We start from the raw sequence: 21271 nt of genomic DNA, 5'->3' as shown, positions 1-21271 counted from the left end.
CCGAGTGACGATTATCTGAACCGGTCCTGGGCCTCCCCTAGGTCGACTCGGTCTCAAATGAGTATCTGGTGCGGTGTGTAAACATTGCCAATGGGGAGACAAAGGCGGCCGGGCGTGGTGCTGGCCAACCCACCCCCTCGTGTATCGTCCGTTAAGGCTACACGGGGAGATCTTTGTTTCTGTGATACCAGATTTGTATAACTTTATTGACACCTGGTCGTCTTATGTAATGTGGAGAGTGCGATATTATCTTGATCTGTGGGATCGGCGCCCAGCCACAAAACCCAGACGCGCTTCTATTCCAGCGGCACGAAGAGGCCCCGAGTGACCCCACACAGCTAAAGGCGCAGACCTGCAAGAGCTCGCGCGCTGCACTGCGAGCAGAAGCACCTACCGCCTAGATCGGTACATAGCGGGCATTTGGCCTACTCTTCCACGCTGGCCAGCCGTCTTCGAAGAGGTGAGAGAGTTACCCACACTTTAACCCCGCCGCGCACGAGACTTACAGATCGGCTAACTGTGGTGTGCCCATTGAGAAGAATTCTGGTCACGTACGCCGCTGGGTGTACAGAGGCTCCGGGGAATTCACGTCCCTTTCGACTGCCGCGCCGAGAGATCGAATCGAACCGCCCAACCTCTTCATTGCAACACCGGGTGGTGTTGTTAATCGTAAGGCCACGGTGACAACACCCGAGCACAAATCGCCCACTCAAAGGGTCTATCAACTCGACTTGCGACACGGTGAGACCACTTGGGCTGTCTCGTGCCCTGTTCTGCTCTGCTAATGAGAAAACGCGCAGTTGTTTTTTTTTTCCTCCATTGCCTCTTGTGCTGCACAATCCTTCAAAAAGCGAAGCCTTCTCCCCCACTCCCACCCCCCTCTTCACATTGAAACGCATCATCAAATTATGGGCGACAACATCAACGACGAAACATTAAAAATTGCGTAATTTTCAATTTGGGCCGGATGTTCTTAAGAAGATAGGAATCATCGAGCCTGCGAAAATCCCGGCTTCGTCTTCACGTGGGAGTCCCTCGTATCCGCGACAAACCCTACAGGGCTCTCGCCACACTGCCTGCTGGCTCAGCGGAGCGTAACTTGATGCGAGCAACTCGCGTGTTTGGCCCTCTGAGCCATGGCGATGCCATCTCGACAGCGACGCATCGAGCTGTTGTTACGCAGCGGTGTGTTGCTTCGTCCACTGCAGCCCCCGACGCATTCGCAAGTTTGTCTTCGTTTCGTTCCACAGAGCGGCGGGTTCATGATCTCAACTGCTTGTAAACGACCCCTAAACGCGGGACGATGTCAATTTTTATTTTTCTATATCGGAACAATGCGGGTTCGTTTGAGTCTACAGTACATTGAACACGTATGTATTCTTTGGGTTGTTTCGGTAAAAATTCACGTAGATAGGTTCAAAGAAAATAACAAAAAAACGACATTTCGATCGCAACACAAGCGGTCGTCATCATGAAATGGGGGTTAGCCTCTAAAGGCAAACTGTTTATAAAGGATTTATTTTTTATTTTCTTTGAACCTATCTACGTGACTTTACCGAAAGAACCAAAAAATATGAATTCCTGCAGTCACGAAAGCTTTAAGTCATGAACACGTGTACTTTCGCAACCTATGGCAATCGTGACAAAGTTTGTTATGGGTTAGATCGCGTCCATCTAAATGCGTCGTACGCCCCCCACCACCTGACAGAGCACATCAGTAAGCTTCAAATCAAGTTTCACATCAGTAAGGTTTCTCACGCCGTGAACAGAACGTGGCCAATTGGTTTACCACTTCAGCACCACCGCTTGCGTGTGGGGAGGGCAAACGCACAAGCAGCATTTACAATTCGAGTACGACGTTTCGCTGGCGATGACGACAACCGGCATCAGCAGGCGGTCGTCAGGTGATGCCACGTGCGCGTCCTGCTCTCCAACGCACAACCTGGTGGTGTTGAGGTCTCAACGCATTGCCACGTGGCTGTTCACAACGTCCGCACACCGAACTCCTCAGGGCTGCGTCCGGGTGGAGGTGGGTTAGGAAAATAATCGGTTTTCTTTTTCACCCTTTCTGGCAATAAAACAGGTGGTGTTCAGATGTTCAAACACCATATAAGATAACCTTTCGCCAGGCATCAAGTCTGCATCAACCACACGTACTTGGGCCCGAACATGCAAACAAGCATGGCTCTGGTAACATTATGCAATGCCTTTGAAACTGATTGGCCTGTACCAGAGACAGCCTGCCCAATGGCCTTGTCTCACCGGTGTCAGACCAGAGAACGCCAAAAGGCGAACGGTAAAAGGTCGGTGGGTGTACGACACACTTATATGTACGCGATCTAACCCCCCCAAAAAAACGTCATCATGAATTTATTTATTATCACGCAGCCAGCCCGAGTGAAAAGCGCATTCTCCAACTCGTTTCCACACAATTTCTCTGCCCTGTCCATCAATGTACCGTGAAGAAGAGCCATTGCATGAGACATCACCTGAACGTAAAGTGAAATCTCCAACTCGTATCCACCCCATCTCCCTGCCTTCTCAATCAATGTACCATGAGAAAGGGCCCTTGCCTGAGGCGTCATCTATAATAGGGCAGGGGGGGTGGTCTCACTCTTGTATGCCCACCGTTGTATTGACCCTTGTGTTGGGGTTTGCACTTCGTGTGAAAACATTCTCGATTCGTTCTCGTGATCCGCGCCATTGTTAAATCACTGGATGAGCGCATTGGAATGCTTTAACCAATGATGACGGGGACACAATCTGAGAGAGTGGTTTCATAGAAGACCGTATATATAAAAAAACATTATTTTATCATTGTGCATCAAGAATCCGTTTTTTTTTACCGACGTATCCTTAAAAGGGCAATGTTATTTTGACTTTTAAAGTATAATACTGTAATGATAATAGCGTTTTTTTCTTTCAAATACGGTCATTGCTTTAGTAATCGTAAGTCCCATCTTCTTGGCTCGTTGTAGCTCAGTATGCTGATGCCGAGGATGGCATTTAGACCTTTTAGCTTCACTCGAAATGTGTTTATGTTCGTCGAAAGTTTTTCTTAAACTAGATTCACGATTTAATCAATGTATACCAAACCATTTCACGTTGCGCAAACATTTGTTTCAGAACTCTACGAAAAACGCGAATTAAATTTGCTTCGTGACGTATTTTTCTTCTTAACCCTCCACGAATTTCTGAGAAGCGAAATTCTACATCTCAACACGCAATACTGCCATTCATTTTGCCAGAAGATCAACATCAGCAGCGACAACAACAAAAACAGCAACAGTCGCTACTGACACTTGAAGACACGACCAAATAAAAGAGAGAGAGAGAGAGTCCGTGTCCATTCCCCCCTTACCTTACTCTCTTTGCAAACGCAGCCAAAATCCAACGGCACGAGCAGAAGTTTCACGCATCCCGCTGAATGCCAGGTTACGAGCCATCTGCTGCCTAACCTTCGCGATAGCAGGTGGCAATGCAGCGAGCTCATTGACTGACTCCCAATCAGCCCCTCCGCAGCGCCACCCATCATTCCCCTCCAGCGAACAGCCCTCCCCATCCCCGCTCCCCGCTTCCCCCCCCCCACCAAAGACAAAGATCCCCCGTACAGCCTTAACATACTGTTGGGGCAAGTGCTGTTAGCGAGTAGCAACTACTGAAGGCCGGAACGGCACACGAGGGGGTGGGTGGCCAGCACCACGCCCGACCGCCTTTGTCTCCCTAGTGGCGATGTTTACACGCCGTACCAGGTACTCATTTGAGGCTGACTCGACCTAGGGGGAGGTCCAGGACCGGTTCAGATAATCGTCACTGGGTGTCGGCCGTGGGCGGGAATCGAACACGGCTCGCCGGGTATATAGCGCAGCGCGCTAACCGCCACACTACCGCTCCCCATCATCTCCCCCTACCACCACCACCGCCACCACCGCCACCACCACCACCGCCACCACCGCACACCCCCTCCGTCTCCCAGGCAACCAAAGTGCCTGGCTCCACGCAGATTATCGGGGCCGATCCACCACAAGGCGGTGATGTGCACGCGTAAACCAATTTTACTTTGAGCAATGTTTGTACACGTGAGCGGTGTTCCGCTCAGCGGCACAACACGCTACGATCGGTGTGTGGAAAAATATATTTATTTTTATCCGTTCTTTGCAGGGATACATACTTTTCCACGCGTATAGAATTATGTACGGTGGATTTATTTTTTAATTGTGGCTTTTTTTCATTTTAGTTTTAAACTTTTGATTTCTCAAGCAACCGTGTTTTACTGGAGTGAGTAGAGTGTTTTTGGCTGTCCAGTCTCAAACCGAAACATTTATCCAGCGTGGAAGAGTAGGCCAAACACCCATGTAGAAGGAGGATGATCTCAGAGCTTGCCTCTAGCCGAGTCCCCTTCCGCCAGCAGTGGCGTGACCGAGCAGTTGCAGGGCTGCGCCTTCACCTGTTTTTTTTTTCAAAGCGGAGCTGTACATATCCTAAAGTGGTAAATAGCACTCACTAATTTTTCGTCGGGTTTTCGTTCGCCGTTGTGGTGTACAGCTGTGCGGACTTTCTGCATCATCATGCTGACCAGGCCTATAGCCTGACCTTGTTCGAAGCGGAAGAGTGGTGATTTGGAGGCGGGTGACAATCGACGTTCAGCAAACGTTGATTTTACTGAGTAACAATATTTGTGTATTTTGTGGGTAGTAAATGTCATTTCCTAATTTCTTATGCCTCAAAAGTAAAGAAAATGGCTATTATTCCCCACAAACTTTGCTTTTGTGACCAGGACAGTGATATTTTGAAATTTACTAATTTTCAATGAGAAAACGGGCGAATTTGTGTCTTTTCGTTCACATAAAGTCACAAAAAAACATATGAATCAAAATTAACATATATTTATACTAAAGTAATTTAAAAAATTGGTACAAAAGATTTAGACAACAAGGCGCACTACCACAGGCGGGACTGGCCACAGCGGACCGAGTTCTCTGTGGGGAGTAACAACGTCAAGTGGGAGCCACTGGTGGACCCCCAGAAGGTGCTGATGCCACCACTGCACATCAAATTGGGCCTTATGAAACAATTTGTCAGAGCTGTAGATAAGGAGTCGGCAGCCTTCAAGTACCTTCAAGACTTCTTCTCTAAGCTGTCTGAGGCAAAGGTCAAAGATCCTGGAGTGCAATGAATTCCCCAAGAAGCTCACTAGTAAGGAGAAAGCGGCTTGGGACAGCTTTGTCGCAGTGGTTCGTGGCTTCCTGGGCAATCACAAGGTCGAAAATTATGTGGAGCTGGTTGAGGCTCTGGTGAAGAACAACGGCACAATGGGCTGTAGGATGTCCCTCAAAGTCCATATCCTTGATGCTCATCTTGATAAATTCAAGCAGAACATGGGAGCGTACTCGGAGGAACAAGGCGAGCGCTTCCACCAGGATATACTGGACTTTGAACGCTGCTACCAAAGACAGTATAACGAGAACATGATTGGAGACTACATTTGGGGGCTGATTCGTGAAAGTTATTTACAGTATAATTGTAAATCTCGAAAAACTGCTCACTTCTAAATATTTTGTAGTAATTTGTTTTATTACTTTAGTATAAATACATGTTAATTTTGATTCATATGTTGTTTTTTCTGACTTTATGTGAACGAAAAGACACAACTTCGCCCGTTTTCTCATTGAAAATAGGTAAATTTCAAAATATCACTGTCCTGGTCACAAAAGCAAAGTTTGTGGGGAATAATAGCCATCTTCTATACTTTTTAGGCAGACGCAATTACGAAATAACACTTACTACCCAGGAGCAATAATGTTTTCAACAACAAAAAAGTTATTACCCGCTCAAAACGACATTGACGTGGTGCTCATCTGCCGTTTACAGCCCTGAACCAGTTATGTGAATTCCACATTCCTATGACGGGAGCTAGTCTGTCCATAGAACGACTACTGTGTGAACTTCCCCACGAAGTGGTGCTCGTTTTAGCGACCGCGCAAGGATGATGGGCTGAGTCATCCTCCACCCCGGCCTAACCAGGATTTTAACCTCGTAAACTTCCGGTCCTCTCGCGCCGACCGCTGAGCCACTGGGCCAGTTAAACTGAAACCTTAAAGTCCGATGTTCGATGCTGACCAGAATGAGGAACGATGCGATCTGATTTTGTCTACGATGGATTCCTCCATAGATCTCAACCGCTTGTGTGTACAAGGTAACGATTATCTGAACCGGTCCTGGGCCCTCCCCTAGGTCGACTCTGACTCAAATGAGTACCTGGTGCGGTGTGCAAAAAACATCGCCAGTGGGCAGTGGTGCTGGCCCCCCACCCCCTCGTGTACCGTGCCGAGCTTCAGTGGTGCTCGCGAACAGCACTTGCCCCAATAGTCTGTGAAGGCTATGACGTGGGGGATATTTGCCTTTGGGGTGTCCGCAAAGCCAGAAAACTTTGAAGAGCAACCAGTAACGGTGTTTAAAATCGTAGCAACTTTTTATTTTCTTTTTTACGACTATAGAACATTCGAAGAAGGGGGCAGCTGTGGGAAGTTATCTTCTTCTGTACCACCCCCCCCCCCCAATTTGGACCACCCCCCACGCCCCCCCCCCGCTGTGATCCCGAGGCAGTGTTTTGATTCTGGCTGGAGTTTGTGTTGGAAGGAGGCATGACATTAAATTGGAGTTTGGGTACGGAATGGACAGATGTTGTTCCAACTCACCTCCGCTGTGGAGAACACCGTCTCCTCTCAGCTTCCCTTCCCCCATCTCTCTCTCGCCAAAGGTAGCACGATTGGATAACACTTGGTTTCCTTCTCGACGGCACAGATTCGTGTTTCATTCTAACTAGCCTAGCTTTGGAGTGGAAATGAATGCCTTGCTTAAAAAAAAAAACTTTAAAAAATTGGTCGAGCCAACTTTTCTGGGTTTTTTTATTTTTTTAACGAGCAGCCTATTTCTTGACTTTTATCGTAATATCTGTGCATTCCGTCCCTCTAGCTACGTCTGCACAGCACGTGGATTTGTGATGGTTAATGTGATGGTTAATGCTGTAAACGGCAAAGACGCAATTATACATTGGTGCTGATCTTGACAATGTAGTACAGGATGTAAAAAGTCAAAAGGCTAATCATTTCCTGCTCAAATAAGCATTGAGCCAGCGGTGAAGATTCCACATTCCTATGGTCGGGTCGAAGACACCCATTGAACAACAACTGTTTGTTTCAGTGGTACTCATTTTTGTGTTTAGTTTATTGTCCATCCACCGCACCTCCGATTAGCACGGTTGGCTACGTACGTGCAAAATAAGTTCAACATACGTAAATATATTGACCTTGGAGAGATGATGGCCTGAAGTTAACCTCCAACCACGGAGTGATGACGGGGAACTCTGGGTAATACAATCTCCGGTCTCTCCCAGTGTATGTGTTTGAATTCAATTTGTTATCCCTGTTAGATCCACGCAATCGACTGTTGACTCAAAAGCAAAATCACTTCTTGGGTGGACTCAGAACCTTTATTGGGTGGTGCACTGCACGGAATTTCTGAAAAATCCTCTGACGAACACCGGCGGAATTGAAGATGGCCTGGGGTGTCCGAAGCTGGAAGACGAGGGGGTTTACGCACTATCGGAATCTTTATTTTATACTGGAGGAATCCGATGAGCAATAAAGCTCTTTTTGTTCACAGATGTCCAGTAGGGGGGCGGGCCAGAACGTTACAACAACAAACAATACAACAGCACGAGAAGGAGTGCAAAACATGGGAAAGGTAAACAAATCACTTTTAAAAGACACGCATCTACAAATAAACCTAAACTTATTTTATATCTTACCAGGAAAAAAGCCAAATGAGGGATTAACTTCTTTTCCAAAAGCGACCTGGCCACAAATGATAGCTCAACAAAGTGGCTCATCATCATGTGTAAATTACTGTGCAGTCGAGCGTGAGGGCCAGCCAATGCTGACACGTGGACCTCGCGACGTCGTGGGTTTGATGTTCTTTGCCACCAATCACTGCGTGAAAGTAACGCTGGTACGAATCTTTGGTTATCTTGATGCGCAGGGGTTGTTTCCCCCCCCTCCCCCCCGGTTGTGGCTGCATTGCTCTCCCGCACGTGTGGAGGTTGCACCTCGGGTTGTCACCTGTCCTGGTGTTCTTAGCATTGACCTGTTGTTAAGGCAGCTGTCACCTGTCCTGGTGTTCTCAGCATTGACCTCTTGTTGAGGCAGCTGTCACCTGTCCTGGCGTTCTCAGCATTGACCTCTTGTTGAGGCAGCTGTCACCTGTCCTGGTGTTCTCAGCATTGACCTCTTGTTGAGGCAGCTGTCACCTGTCCTGGTGTTCTCAGCATTGACCTCTTGTTGAGGCAGCTGTCACCTGTCCTGGTGTTCTCAGCATTGACCTCTTGTTGAGGCAGCTGTCACCTGTCCTGGTGTTCTCAGCATTGACCTCTTGTTGAGGCAGCTGTCACCTGTCCTGGTGTTCTCAGCATTGACCTCTTGTTGAGGCAGCTGTCACCTGTCCTGGTGTTCTCAGCATTGACCTCTTGTTGAGGCAGCTGTCACCTGTCCTGGTGTTCTCAGCATTGACCTCTTGTTGAGGCAGCTGTCACCTGTCCTGGTGTTCTCAGCATTGACCTCTTGTTGAGGCAGCTGTCACCTGTCCTGGTGTTCTCAGCATTGACCTCTTGTTGAGGCAGCTGTCACCTGTCCTGGTGTTCTCAGCATTGACCTCTTGTTGAGGCAGCTGTCACCTGTCCTGGTGTTCTCAGCATTGACCTCTTGTTGAGGCAGCTGTCCTCGAGAGTCCGAAAGCCTTCCCTAGGCAATTAATGCCCCGGTCTGCGTCGGTAGCGTAATAACAATATTAATAGTACATCAAATTTCGATATAAAGCTGTCGTGACTGCAGGGATTAATATTCTTGGTTCTTTTGGTAAAGTTACGTAGAAGGGAAATAATAAAATAATAAATATATAAAACAATAAAATTATCACGACGTTTCGATTGCAACACAAGCAATCATCATCAGGTGTGAAAACCACATAAACATTTCTTGCTGTGGTTTTCACACCTGATGATGATTGCTTGTGTTGCAATCGAAACTTCGTGAGCATTTGATTGTTAAATTTGTATTATTTTATTATTTCCCTTCTACGTGACTTTACCGAAAGAAACAATAATAATAGTGCACCATTCAAGGCAATGCATTGTACTTTGAAGAAGTTCAAAGTACATACAAATATTGACATGCAATTCCGGTATTGTGAAATATCCCTCTGTCCATGTTATATAACTTTATATATATATATATCTTATAGGTGGCAACCCCAGTTGTACCGTATAACGTCCGACGTTTCGTGCAGGGAGCTTCTTAAGGCACCGAATCGACCGAAGAAACTCCCAGCATGTAGAGTGAAACGTCGGACATCATTGCCAGACAAAGTACCAGAGAGCTAAATGTTCGTTTTCTACATTATATTGGTCAGGCACTGCTCTAAGGGTAGAGACACAATAAATAAACGCATATCTGCACAGAGGGGTTACTGTGACGCCACGTTTAAAAATATGAAACGATAGCTCTTTGTATAAATTAGCATTTTTTACGAGTAAATTCTATATACTTGGTTCTTTCGGTAAAGTCACGTAGAAGGGAAGCAATAAAATAATAAAAATATAAAACAATAAAATGATCACGACGTTTCGACTGCAACACAAGCAATCATCATCAGGTGTGAAAACCACAGCAATAATTTTTTCTTCAAATTTTCTTGCTGTGGTTTTCACACCTGATGATGATTGCTTGTGCTGCAGTCGAAACGTCGTGAGAATTTGATTGTTTTATATTTTTATAATTTTATCGTTTCCCTTCTACGTTATTAAAATTTCCCTCCCTTTATTATTTTCCTTCTACGTGACTTTACCGAAAGAACCAAGAATATGAATCTCTGCAGTCACGAAAGCTTTAAATAAAAAAAAAACAGTTCATTATTATTAAAATTTCCCTCCCTTTATTATTTCCCTTCTACGTGACTTTACCGAAAGAACCAAGGATATGAATCCCTGCAGTCACGAAAGCTTTAAATCAAAAGAGTAAATTCTACGTGTATTACTCCTTGCGAGAAAGGGAACACAAAGCAAAAAAATTCTTAACCGTAAAAAAAAATCTCAGTCCTTAATCAAGTGCGCTGCCTTGGCTAGAAGGAATGCAGTTGAGCCGACATGTACGGAATGTGTAGGCTAAGCCTCCCCCTACATAGAAACAATAATAATGATAATGCAAACACTGAGCTGGTATTTTGGACTAACTCTTGTTGTATTTAACAACTCGAGCACGCCTGGATTAAAATGCGGTGATTTCATTGCTTTTCTTATGCACCGTGGTGGCCGGGTGGGCATTTGGGTTAAATTTTATCGACGTGTGTTCTGCTTTTAAAAAAATAGATTATATGCTTTGAGCAACGAAGGAACTGAGAAAGCCTTTGCAATTAACATCAGATAAAACCGTGGACAATGACAACATGGGAAATCTAACAAAGGTAGGAAAACACAACAAAGCGTGCTCAGCGACGCACGGAATTCCACCGACACCAGAATCAGAATATGTATTAATGCTGGAGGAATCCGATGAGCTATAAAGCGCTTTCTCACAAATGTCCAGGAGGCCAAAAGGAGCACATCGATGGGACGGCTCAAGAAGCGAATACCAGTGTACAAATTAATACACAATAGAGGTTTTTTTTGGGCGTTAAACCACGTAAATATATAAATGTGCCGTTAAACTCGCCACCACCCGACACAGCCAATTAGTAAGGTTTGTCACGTAAACAGAACGTGGCCAATTCGTTACTAGTACAGCAACACCGGTGTGTTGGAGAGCAAATCCACAACATTTACAAGCTGAGTATGACGTTTCGTCAGTAATTACAATCAGCTTCATCAGGCGGACAGCAGCCAGATTTGTGAAGAAATCCTCCCGTTTCGTTCCTTGAATAGAGGGGTGGATGTGATGACGTCACTTGTGAGCTCTTCACGTGCGAAGGGGCAGGGGGGGGGGATTAATGAATGCATATAAATTACAATGGGTATCCAATATAAACTAATAATTAACAATAAGTTTACATTTTGTAAGGCGCTTTTCATCCGTAGAGTCCAATTTGTAGAGACGTTAAATTGACATTAAGGAAAGTACTCAAATAAACTTTTTATTTCATTTTACCAGGTAAGGTCCCACTGAGCTGTGAAGCTCTTTTTCAGAAGTGACCTGGCCACAAATGATAGCTTGACGAAGTGGCTTATCACGTGGACATTTATAGCAGCCAAATGCTCTTCAACGTGTGATGTTGATTCTAAATGTGGAGGGTAAAAAATAAACCCAGGACCCGGAGAAAAATCCACGCGACCACGGACAGAGAGAGAGAGAGACACGCAAACTCCAAACATACAGCAGGCGTCAGGGTCGGGATCAACATCACGAACCTCCTGTACACCAGGCGAGGTAGTTAACATCTCACCACGGACAGAGAGAGAGAAACACGCAAACTCCAAACAGACAGCAGGCGTCAGGGTCGGGATCGACCCCATGAACCTCCTGCGTACCAGGCGAGGTAGTTAACATCTCGCCCTGTAAATCGGGCGAGGGCAGAACACGTTGCTAGACGCGATGCTGGCAGATGGACGACGAGGCTGGTGACGTAACGGCATCTGCATGGGAAGGCGGAGGGGGGGAGGTGGACGGGGGGGAGAGGGGGGACAAGAGGGGGGGTTGCATGGAGCGGGGGGGGGATTGGCAGGGGCGGTGGGGATGGAGGGGGGGGGGGGACAGGGTGGGATGGAGAGGGGGGGAATTAGAGGGGTGGGGATGGGGGGATGGACGGGGGGTGGAGAGGGGGGGGACGAGAGGGGAGGTTGGGAATGGAGGGGGGGGACGAGAGGGGGAGTGGAGGGGGGAACTAGGGGAGGACAGTGGGATGGACGGGGGGTGGAGAGGGGGGGAACCAGAGGGGAGGCTGGGGATGGAGGGGGGGACGTGAGGGGGGGTGGAAGGTTCGAGGGGGGGGGGACGAGAAGGAGGATGGGGGTGGACGGGGGTGGCGACGAGAGCGCGCCCACCGAGCTCCTAAATAGAGTGATGGTGATGTAATCACTGTAAGCCTCTCAGCTGTGTACTGTATGTTGAACTTCTTTCGCACCGTACGCAGGTACACACGACTCAATCGCGAAACGTAGTGCCTTGGTGATGGCCTTGCGCGATAAGAAAAGGCTCAAATTCCGGATGGGACCTGACGGGGTTGACTTCATCTCAAAAGTTGACTTCATCTTTTTGAACCGCGCGGGCAAAGGTATTGGACCCACCCCACCCAGAACCCCCTGCGCAGAGGGAATTTCGTTCAGGCCTCAGGGGCTATGCGGTGCCCGGTAATGACATCCTCCTCAAAAGGGGCCACTCTTCACAAGAGTTGCCTCTTTTTTGTTGTTGGTGTGTGTGTTCAGCTCTCCGAGCGTCTAAATTCCTCATTTAGAGTCGACGCTGCCTTTAAGCAAACTTCGGGGGGTGGGAGGTGGGTGGGTGATTGATGGTGGTGCCCCATTATAAAGATGTTTATATAATTAATTTGCTCACGCATGCCAGCTGTCTCGGGTTTAATGGGCGTGAATGAAGTCGTGAAGGGTGATGTGGACGTTCTGCTGATGAATGGTGCGGTGGCTGAGCGTAATTGATCACTGAGGTCAGCGGCAATGTTGCCGTCAAGACTTGTGACAGGGATATTTTTTAAAATCCATAACACAGTTGTTTTTGGGTTAGATCGCGTAAATATACAAATGTGTCGTTAAACAAGCTAGCACCCGACACAGCCAATTAGTAAAGGTGTGTCACCTTAACAGAACGTGGCCAATTCGTTACTAGTACAGCAACACCGGTGTGTTGGAGAGCCAAGCCTCAACATTTACAATCTGAGTACGACGTTTCGCCGGTAATTACAACTAGCTTCCATCAAAATCTCCGCAATTCTTTTTTTACAGACGTCCAGAAGCCAGGTTTTCATATTCCGCTCTTTATTTGGGGGTTTTCAATCAATTTTCGCAGTGTCTGTGCGTTGCTGCTATTTTTTATTGTCCCGATTCCATAACCCATGCACTTCCAATGCGCGGAATCGGGGAGCGTGACTCGGTGCTGAATGGTCATCCCTGTCAAGTTGCGACGAAACACTCCTCCATCGAGCGCACAATCAATCATGCGCTGATATTAAATCCCGCCTGTCGAAGGAATATAACACACACACAGACACACATACGTTTACAGCACAATGCAAACACGCACACCGCTGCGTGACGCGCGTGCGAATGAACAACTCGTCCGGTTGTTTGCTTCGTTTTTGTGTTGCAAAAAACACTTTTGTGACCACATTGCAGGCAACCCTTCCACGCATTGCAAATGCAAATAGGTTGACGACGTTCCAAAACGCGATGCTCATTTACTCGGGCGATGTTCGCAACGTCTCTCTCGCGACGATGCAAATCGCTCGCGAGATCATCCGTCATTACGCGCCAATGTTGAGACAAACCCCCGTAACTGCCGCTCATGCGTTCTGCATTTTGGCTCTCACCGTCTCCCTTTGAGAACGTATCAGTCGGTGTGCTTTAACAACCGCAAACGAGAGCCCCCTTTTTGAGAATCATTATCTTTTTCTTTCTTAAGGGGAGAATTGCAATTCCGTCGTTGGGGTATGGGGTAGTTATGTCTCTCATTACTCTTGTAATGCACCTTTTTTTAAAGAATGAATGAAGCGTTAGAACACAATGTTCCATTCTTGAGAATTTGCCATGGGATTTTTAGCATCCGCTCTCAGAGACAAGTGAGCATTTTGCTTATTTCCTACAAGGGTAATTGGGACTTATTTCAAATGGCTGATTTTGTTCAAACTGGCCCAGTGGTGAATATAACCATAATACATTTATAGAGTTTTTCATTTTTTTATATCCAGCGTCATTCGTACAAATATCTCTAAACGTTGTAGAATGTGTAAGGAGGGCCCAGTGGACGCACAGAGGTGCGGGAACCCGAGGACAATCGGGAAGGCTATCTAGAGCAGGCGCCAACGATTGCTCAGTTCTGTGGTGAGATGTTAACTACCTCGCCCGGTATGCAGGAGGTCGTGGATTCGATCCTGACCCTGAACGCCTGTATATTTGGAGTTTGTGTGTGTCTCTCTCTCCTAGTGGTCGCGTAGAATTTTCTCAGTGTCTCCCTCCACGTTAAGAATCAACATCACGCGTTTAGAGTATTTGGCTGCTGTAAATATCCACGTGATGACGATGAGCCACTTTGTTGAGCGATCATTTGTGGCCAGGTCGCTTCTGAAAAAAATCTGTACAGCTCAATGGGCCTTACCTGGTAAAATACATTTTAAAATGTTTAGTTTAGTTAATTGGGATATTTGGCCAATTCAATTAGTTTAAAAATATATATACTAACTACTATGGCTCATCAGCCACTCTGTTGCATTTAGAGTAACAGCGTCGCATATCCGCCCCTGGCCAATTTAACCGTCGCCACCCAGCGCAATCTTTGTGCCTGCTCGTGTCTTAAAATATGTTCCTCGATGCCACGTTTCCACACGCATTGAATGTGGCCTCAGTCTCACTTTCTCTTCACTTCTCAAGTAAGGCGAAGCACGTCCCCACGTTTAAAGCGCCTCCGATTGGCTACGTACGGGGCGAAATAAGTGCAACACACACACGCGCTTGATTTTCATCCACCCACACATTTGTGCACGCTGCTGATTTTCTATTGATGTTCATTTCGTCCCGACGAAGGATACACATTTCGTCTCGGCCTTCGTTTAAGGAAAAGCCCGAAGGCTCTACGAGGCCGTCCATAAATGACGTCTCGCACCTAGGGTGGGGGGGGGGGGGGTCAGACGTTTGTGACGATGTGTGACGAGAGGGGGGGGGGGTGGTTGAGAAATGTGACGTCACGTAAAAATGCGCAAATTTAAATAAATATAGACAACACATACGCACTACAATGACAATAGTTTAGAGCGATTTGAAGCATGTTTTAATTTTGTGGGGCGGGGGGGGGGTGGTCAAAAATCGTCCAAAATCGCGTGACGTCATTTATGGACGGACCCTACGATCCCGCTGACTGCGGTTAAAACCCACGCGTGAGGGTCCTTTACCTTTAACAAGGGTACACAGTGAACGTATGCGGCGACAGTGCAATGCCACCTGCATGAAAGTGATCCCTAGAGCGAGTACATTTTGAGCCGGCATTATTTGTTTTTGATTTGAAGAGAAAGAAGTGGATCATGTAGCGAGCCCTGTTTCCAAATGGTGTCCGTTGTTTTAGCCCCCCCCCCCACCCTCGAGCCACATTTCCATACCCGTCAACCCCTTATCAGTGCCCTACCTTATTACAGTCCAATTCAGACCTTATTGGTCACCCCGTGCCCTTAGAAATCTCAACTTTTATCCTACAACACAAACAAATAGATGTTTTTTTCTTGCCCGTATTGAAACGGCTGTACGCCGTATGGACCCGAAAACTAAATTTCCATGTACAAGAATACGCGGTAATTTTTCGCCGGATCGCACTGCTGTATATCTTATTTTTGCTTTAATACTATCAGTGCCTGACTATCCTGGAAGCAAAAGTAGCTACATATATAGTAGCTACGGGCCCCGCACTTTCAAGGGCCCCGCGCTAAATGCTTTCAAGCTATTAATTCCGGTTCAGTGATCCTGCACTTGCTCTATTACTGCCTTCAACATTTTATGAACGACTGGGTGTTTAAGGTTAGCGATTTGTCGTATTATCTGGCTGTATAGCAAATGAAAAAATACAGTTACTTTACTGTGCGAGTTAAACATTTATGTGTTTTAATATTTAAGTGTTTTTTTTAAACGTAGGGCCCCTTTACAATAACGTTTGCTACAAGGCCCCGCACGAGCTTCATCCGGCACTGCAGCCACCCACCCACCACCTTCCGCTCTAAGGCGGCGTCAATGTACAGCAGAGCGACTGAGATTTGTCTGGTCCGTGGCTTGTGGCGCCAATGCCCGACAACATCACCGTCGAGTCCGCCACCAACCGCGCGCGCAACCACCCGGACGGTATCGCTACAAACCCGCACAGCAGTCTACCGCAGCCGCCCTGGATTCTAACATTCAACTATGGAATCATCTGTACACACTGCTGCCCCCCCCCCCCCCGCTATGTCATAAGAAAGAAGAAGAACTGCCCGACACCGCATCCCGACAGAGACAAACCCACAGTGACAGAGGCCGTGAGGGCAGTGTGCCTGCCTGCCACACACCTCTCCCTCCCCCTCTCTCTCTCCCTCTCTGTTTGACACGCACGGGCACGCGCGCGCGCGCGGGCACGCATCCCGCGGGCGCGCGCCGTGCATTACGCAGGCGCGGCCGGCATGTGTCAGATAAAACGGGCAAAGCAGCGCGCGCCGAGACAGCTGAGGACAGGACCTCAGTGTCCGCAGGTGGCATTACCATAATAGCAGCAATGTACGGTACTAGGCGGGGTGGTGGTGATTAGCCACCTGGGCTGCCACCACGTTCGGTTTCCTGATCACGGATAGAATCGGTGGCGAGTGACATTTGAATCGGTTAGCGAGGGCTCCTCCACCCCCTCTTCACAAACACGTACACCACTGACCAGAGCGTTGAAGTACGGCCAAACAACTCCCATGATCGCCTGGGCATGGGGAAATTCTCTTCATCCAGCAAGTGGATGGACTAAGGGGCGATAACAACGCAGTGGACGTATCATATTTACAGAAGCATAATGGCCCTAGAGAGGTCCTTTGCGGCTTCAAGCAAAATACATTGCAGCGAGACTATTGATGCACGGGGGGATTGGGGTAAAAAATTAAGTTCCACTCTCCAGTTTCAGTGCCCTTGCGATGGCTTTTCAATGTTGCGTCGCTACAGAAGTGTGCCATCATCGCATAACTACTGATCGCACAAATGCTACCGACACTTCCTGCCCGTGGGCGTGCCCGTACCCCTCACTTGCCAGGGGGATGACGGTGCAGCAGGTGTGGATTCCACCTGTCCCATTTGTATGGGATCGAGTGTTGCCCCCTCGCATGTGGTGGCTATTCTCCAGGAGCTCCGGCAACAGGGCTTCTAAAAACTGCAGAGCACTCGAGGATGGAACCATTTCTACATATACACGGAGGATATTCATGAAGGTAGCAATCAATTTTCAAATAGCTTGACAGCAATTTGAACGGCATGGTTGAAATGTTGGGAACATATTTCTTAAGTAAAGTACTTCATGTTCTGTGGTTTGTCATCCCTTGGGCCATCGCCTGAAATAAAATGCCTCCCTACTCTTTGTTTGTTATGTGACTTGAGTGAAAAATACCTAGATAAAATATTAAAACCTAGTACTTAAGAAAATAACCGTGGCTCTCTCCAGGCTGCAAGAGCCTCGGAGGGGCGATGCAAACTAAACAAGCCCAGCAATCCTCCAAACTCACTCATCCCACGTTGCCAAAACAAAACAAAAACCCCCCCCATGCGAACCACCTGCACGTTCCTATCACAGAGTCAAGCGGAGCTTGAGAAGTAGCCAGGAATAGCGCGCGCGGGGAGCGTGTGATTGTTCCCGTACGATTGCACCGGTTCGCTTAGAGCACGCGTTCGTTACGAGCGAAAGAGAGCGAGCAAGAGAGAGAGAGAGTGCAAGAGAGAGAGAGAGCAAGGAATGTTTGAGTTTTAAACCACTTTTATTGCTGCCAGCAGCAAAAGCACTGCAGCTGATTTCGATACAAATCACGCCGAGTACAGCGTCACGTGTGCACGTCACAAACACTAGCCTCGTCACGTGCACTGCACATGGCACGCTCAACACAAACATGACGTTGCTCCGCACGTGCGACAAATAATCTCGTTAACAAGGAAAATTAATAACGTCGTTCGCAACGGTGCGGAGGGCTTGACCAGTGCCGGATTTCAAGGACCCCGCGCTAAATGCTTTCAAGCTATCAATTCCGGTTCAGTGATTCTGCACTTGCTCTATTGCTATAGTACTATACCGCCTTCAACTTTTATGAACGACTGGGTATTTAAGGTTAGCGATTTGTCGTATTATCTGGTTGTATAGAAAATTTTAAAAAAATACAATCACTTTACTACGCCATTAAAACAATTCTATTTTAATATTTGTGCTTTTTTTATTTAGGACCCCTTTACAACATATGCTACAGGCCCCGCACTTAGCTTAATTCGACACTCGGCTTGACCGACCCTCCCCCGTTCAAAAAACACGTGCGCGTCCCCGGCATTGGAGTGGTGCACGTGACTTCAGCTGGAGCCGTGCCTTGAGCAGGCCCCCCAGTCGTCGGTGTCGCTTTAGAGGCATCTTTTTGTTTCCTGCTCTTGTTAACTATCCATCTTTGCTTGGGCACAGAAGACGTTTGAAAGGGCACCTCCAGTCTCCTGCAAATGGACCCCAAAAGCGAGCAAGAGAGAGAGAGAGAGCAAGAGAAAGAGTGAGCGGGCGTAAGAGGGGGTTGCATTCACCGCACACACACACACAGAAACCACACACACACACACACAAAAACCACACACTCACACAAACCACACACACACACAAACCACACACACACAAACCACACACACACACAAAAACCACACACACACACGAAAACCACACACACACAAAAACCACACACTCACACAAACCACACACACACAAAAACCACACACACGCACTCACACAAACCACACACACACACACAAAAACCACACACACACACAAACCACACACACACAAAAACCACACACACACACAAACCACACACACACACAAACCCGGGACACTCTTGCCTCTGGCTCCTCATCAATTGAACAAAGCCCGGGGGGGGTCATGACAAATCTCTGGAGGGGTGGGGTGCAGGTGGAGGGCGACCGCTCATCATGAACCGAACGCAAGTCATTTGATAGGAACAAAAAATCATATTTCCTGACAAGATTAACTTTGGTGAAGTTCTGCAAGCAGCGTTTTTGTTCAATTTAATTACCATTATGTAATAATACCATTAAGTATTAATACCATTATTTTAATGAGGTTAAGACCCACCCATGGTCTCAAAGTCGTTTTGGTGATTAGCATTTCGGGCAGAAATGTACAGAAATGCGTGGAATCATCGTGAAGCGGACACAAATATGGCTCGTTCACGACGTAAGATTACTCGGTTAAACTCTGGGTCAAGTTGATTAAAATTGGACGCGTTGCCTTTACCTGGCTAAATTGACGTCCGCAGTGCTTGGGATATCCCTTGAGCTGTGGTTTAACGAGGAATCGGCAAAAATCAGCGTCGGTGCAGCTCAATCACTTGGCCCCCTGCCAGTCACGCGAGCGAACACATGGTCTACAGGAAGTCTTACAATTCGTCACAGCGACGCCACTATCACAAAATGCGCTATCGACATTCTGACACTCGTGCACAGAACCCGAACGCCAGAGCTAATCAGCGGAGGAACAAAACAATAAAAAAACCAACAACGCATTCACTTCATAGCACGAACTGAATATAAGCACTTTTATCCGTGGCAGGAAACAACCTCTGACCTTGTTGGGATCAAGCGCCGTCTCTCTATATATTTTTTTGTTGCGTTAAGCAATCAACAGATGCTTGTCCTGTCAATGTCTCTTATCAAATTTACAAGGATGCTGGGCTCGCCGATGCATGCTAAAAAATGTTTTGTCTACCCATCAAATTCATCAATTCATATATTTCCTTACATCACATGTTCAACAGGTTTTTTTTTCTCGTACATGCTGTACGTAACCCAGTAAACAATGAACGTTGTTGCCAACGCTTACCCATCGTTGCACGTTTACCGGGCAATCGGTTCACATCATTGCTTGCAGTCACTCGAGGCGCTGCTAATGAGCTGCAATAATTGCTTAACATCGAATTGTATAACCCTGGATGGGAACAATTCTTAAAATGAACGAGGGAGGGGAGTGGTGTGGGGCTGCTGCCCACGCCGAAAATCTTCATGAAAACGGGAGATTTTTGTTTTGCTTCTGGGTCGTAATTCCGCCTGGAAAAATCTCAGAGGGAATGTGAAACTCTAAATTGAAAACTCGATGCGCACTCACGGAAGAGGCACGCGCGCACACAACACGCACACACACACGCACACACACAAAACGCTCACACCCGCACACACAACACACACACAACACGCGCACACATACACAACACAACGATCCCCCGTATAGCCTTAACAGACTGTCGGGGCAAGTGCTGTTAGCGAGCACCTATAAAGGCCGGCACGGCACACGAGAGGGTGGGTGGCCAACACCACGCCCGGCCGCCTTTGTCTCCCTAGTGGCGATGTGTTTACACACCACACCAGGTACTCATTTGAGGCTGAGTCGACCTAGGGGAGACCCAGGACCGGTTCAAATAGTCGTCACTGGCGTTGGCCGTGAGCGGAAATCGAACTCGGGTCGCTGGGTTCATAGCGCAGCGTAGCGCTAACCACTACGCTACCGCTCAGCACACACACGCACACACACACGCGTCGTTTTTGTTGGAGTAGTCGCACGATGGTTAGTGCGCTGCATAATGAATTCCGGTGCCTCGAGTTCAATTCCTGCCCATGGTTAACATCAGCTGTGAAGTGCGGTGGGAGGGCAGCGGAGGGGGATGCGGGTGGGGGCGCCTGGGGTGGAGTGTTTCTCTATGGAGTCTCCTACGGTTGCCTTGTGATGGTGATTAACGCGGCCTTACAGTGTGTTCCCGATTAGAACCGCGATTGGGATAGGATCTGTCACGGAAAGCTCATTTATAAAAGGAAAACGTATTGACTGCGTCCAAAATGCATTTATTCAACGCAAACAATATCCAGGACGTGGGTATTGTCATCCTGTTTGCAAGCAGGAGACGTTTTTTTGGGCAGATGCGTTCATGCCTATCTGTCCTCTTTTATCATTTTTCTCCCTGGAATGGATCGACAAGGGGCTGCAAATGGTAACTTTGAATAAATGGCACTTATTTCACGGTTTAATGCCGTGCTGTAACGGCGCGCGCACGTGACTTGCTATCCAGAGGTAGCCGGTTCGATTCGATCTCCGGCGCGGAGGTTGAGACAACGGGGACAATTTTCTTAAACACCCACAACTTCTTACCGTCCACCCAGAAGTGTCTAACCGGCGGCACCACCACGGTTAGTCACTTGGCAGATTGACTGTGGTGGGGTAAAGTGTGTGCTTCCATCTCTTCCAAGACGGCTGGCCAGCGGTGGAAG

General features: G+C 47.6%; 1 protein-coding gene across 1 annotated transcript in view; it reads right to left on the bottom strand.

Moving 5' to 3' along the window:
* Window positions 1-3576, bottom strand: part of LOC116954156 (P2Y purinoceptor 3-like) — a 29391-nt gene extending 25815 nt beyond the window's left edge. The window contains exon 1 of the mRNA XM_032974627.2: window positions 3362-3576. Coding sequence (XP_032830518.2) covers window positions 3362-3562 — 201 coding nt within the window. The 5' untranslated portion in view covers window positions 3563-3576. The remainder of the gene's footprint in view (window positions 1-3361) is intronic.
* Between the last annotated feature and the right edge of the window lie 17695 nt (window positions 3577-21271).

This window comes from Petromyzon marinus, chromosome 54, assembly GCF_048934315.1.
Source record: "Petromyzon marinus isolate PM22_M1 ecotype Great Lakes invasive population chromosome 54, UKy_Petmar_22M1.pri1.0, whole genome shotgun sequence".
NCBI classification, from domain to species: domain Eukaryota; kingdom Metazoa; phylum Chordata; class Hyperoartia; order Petromyzontiformes; family Petromyzontidae; genus Petromyzon; species Petromyzon marinus.
This window is presented reverse-complemented; position numbering and strand designations above follow the sequence as displayed.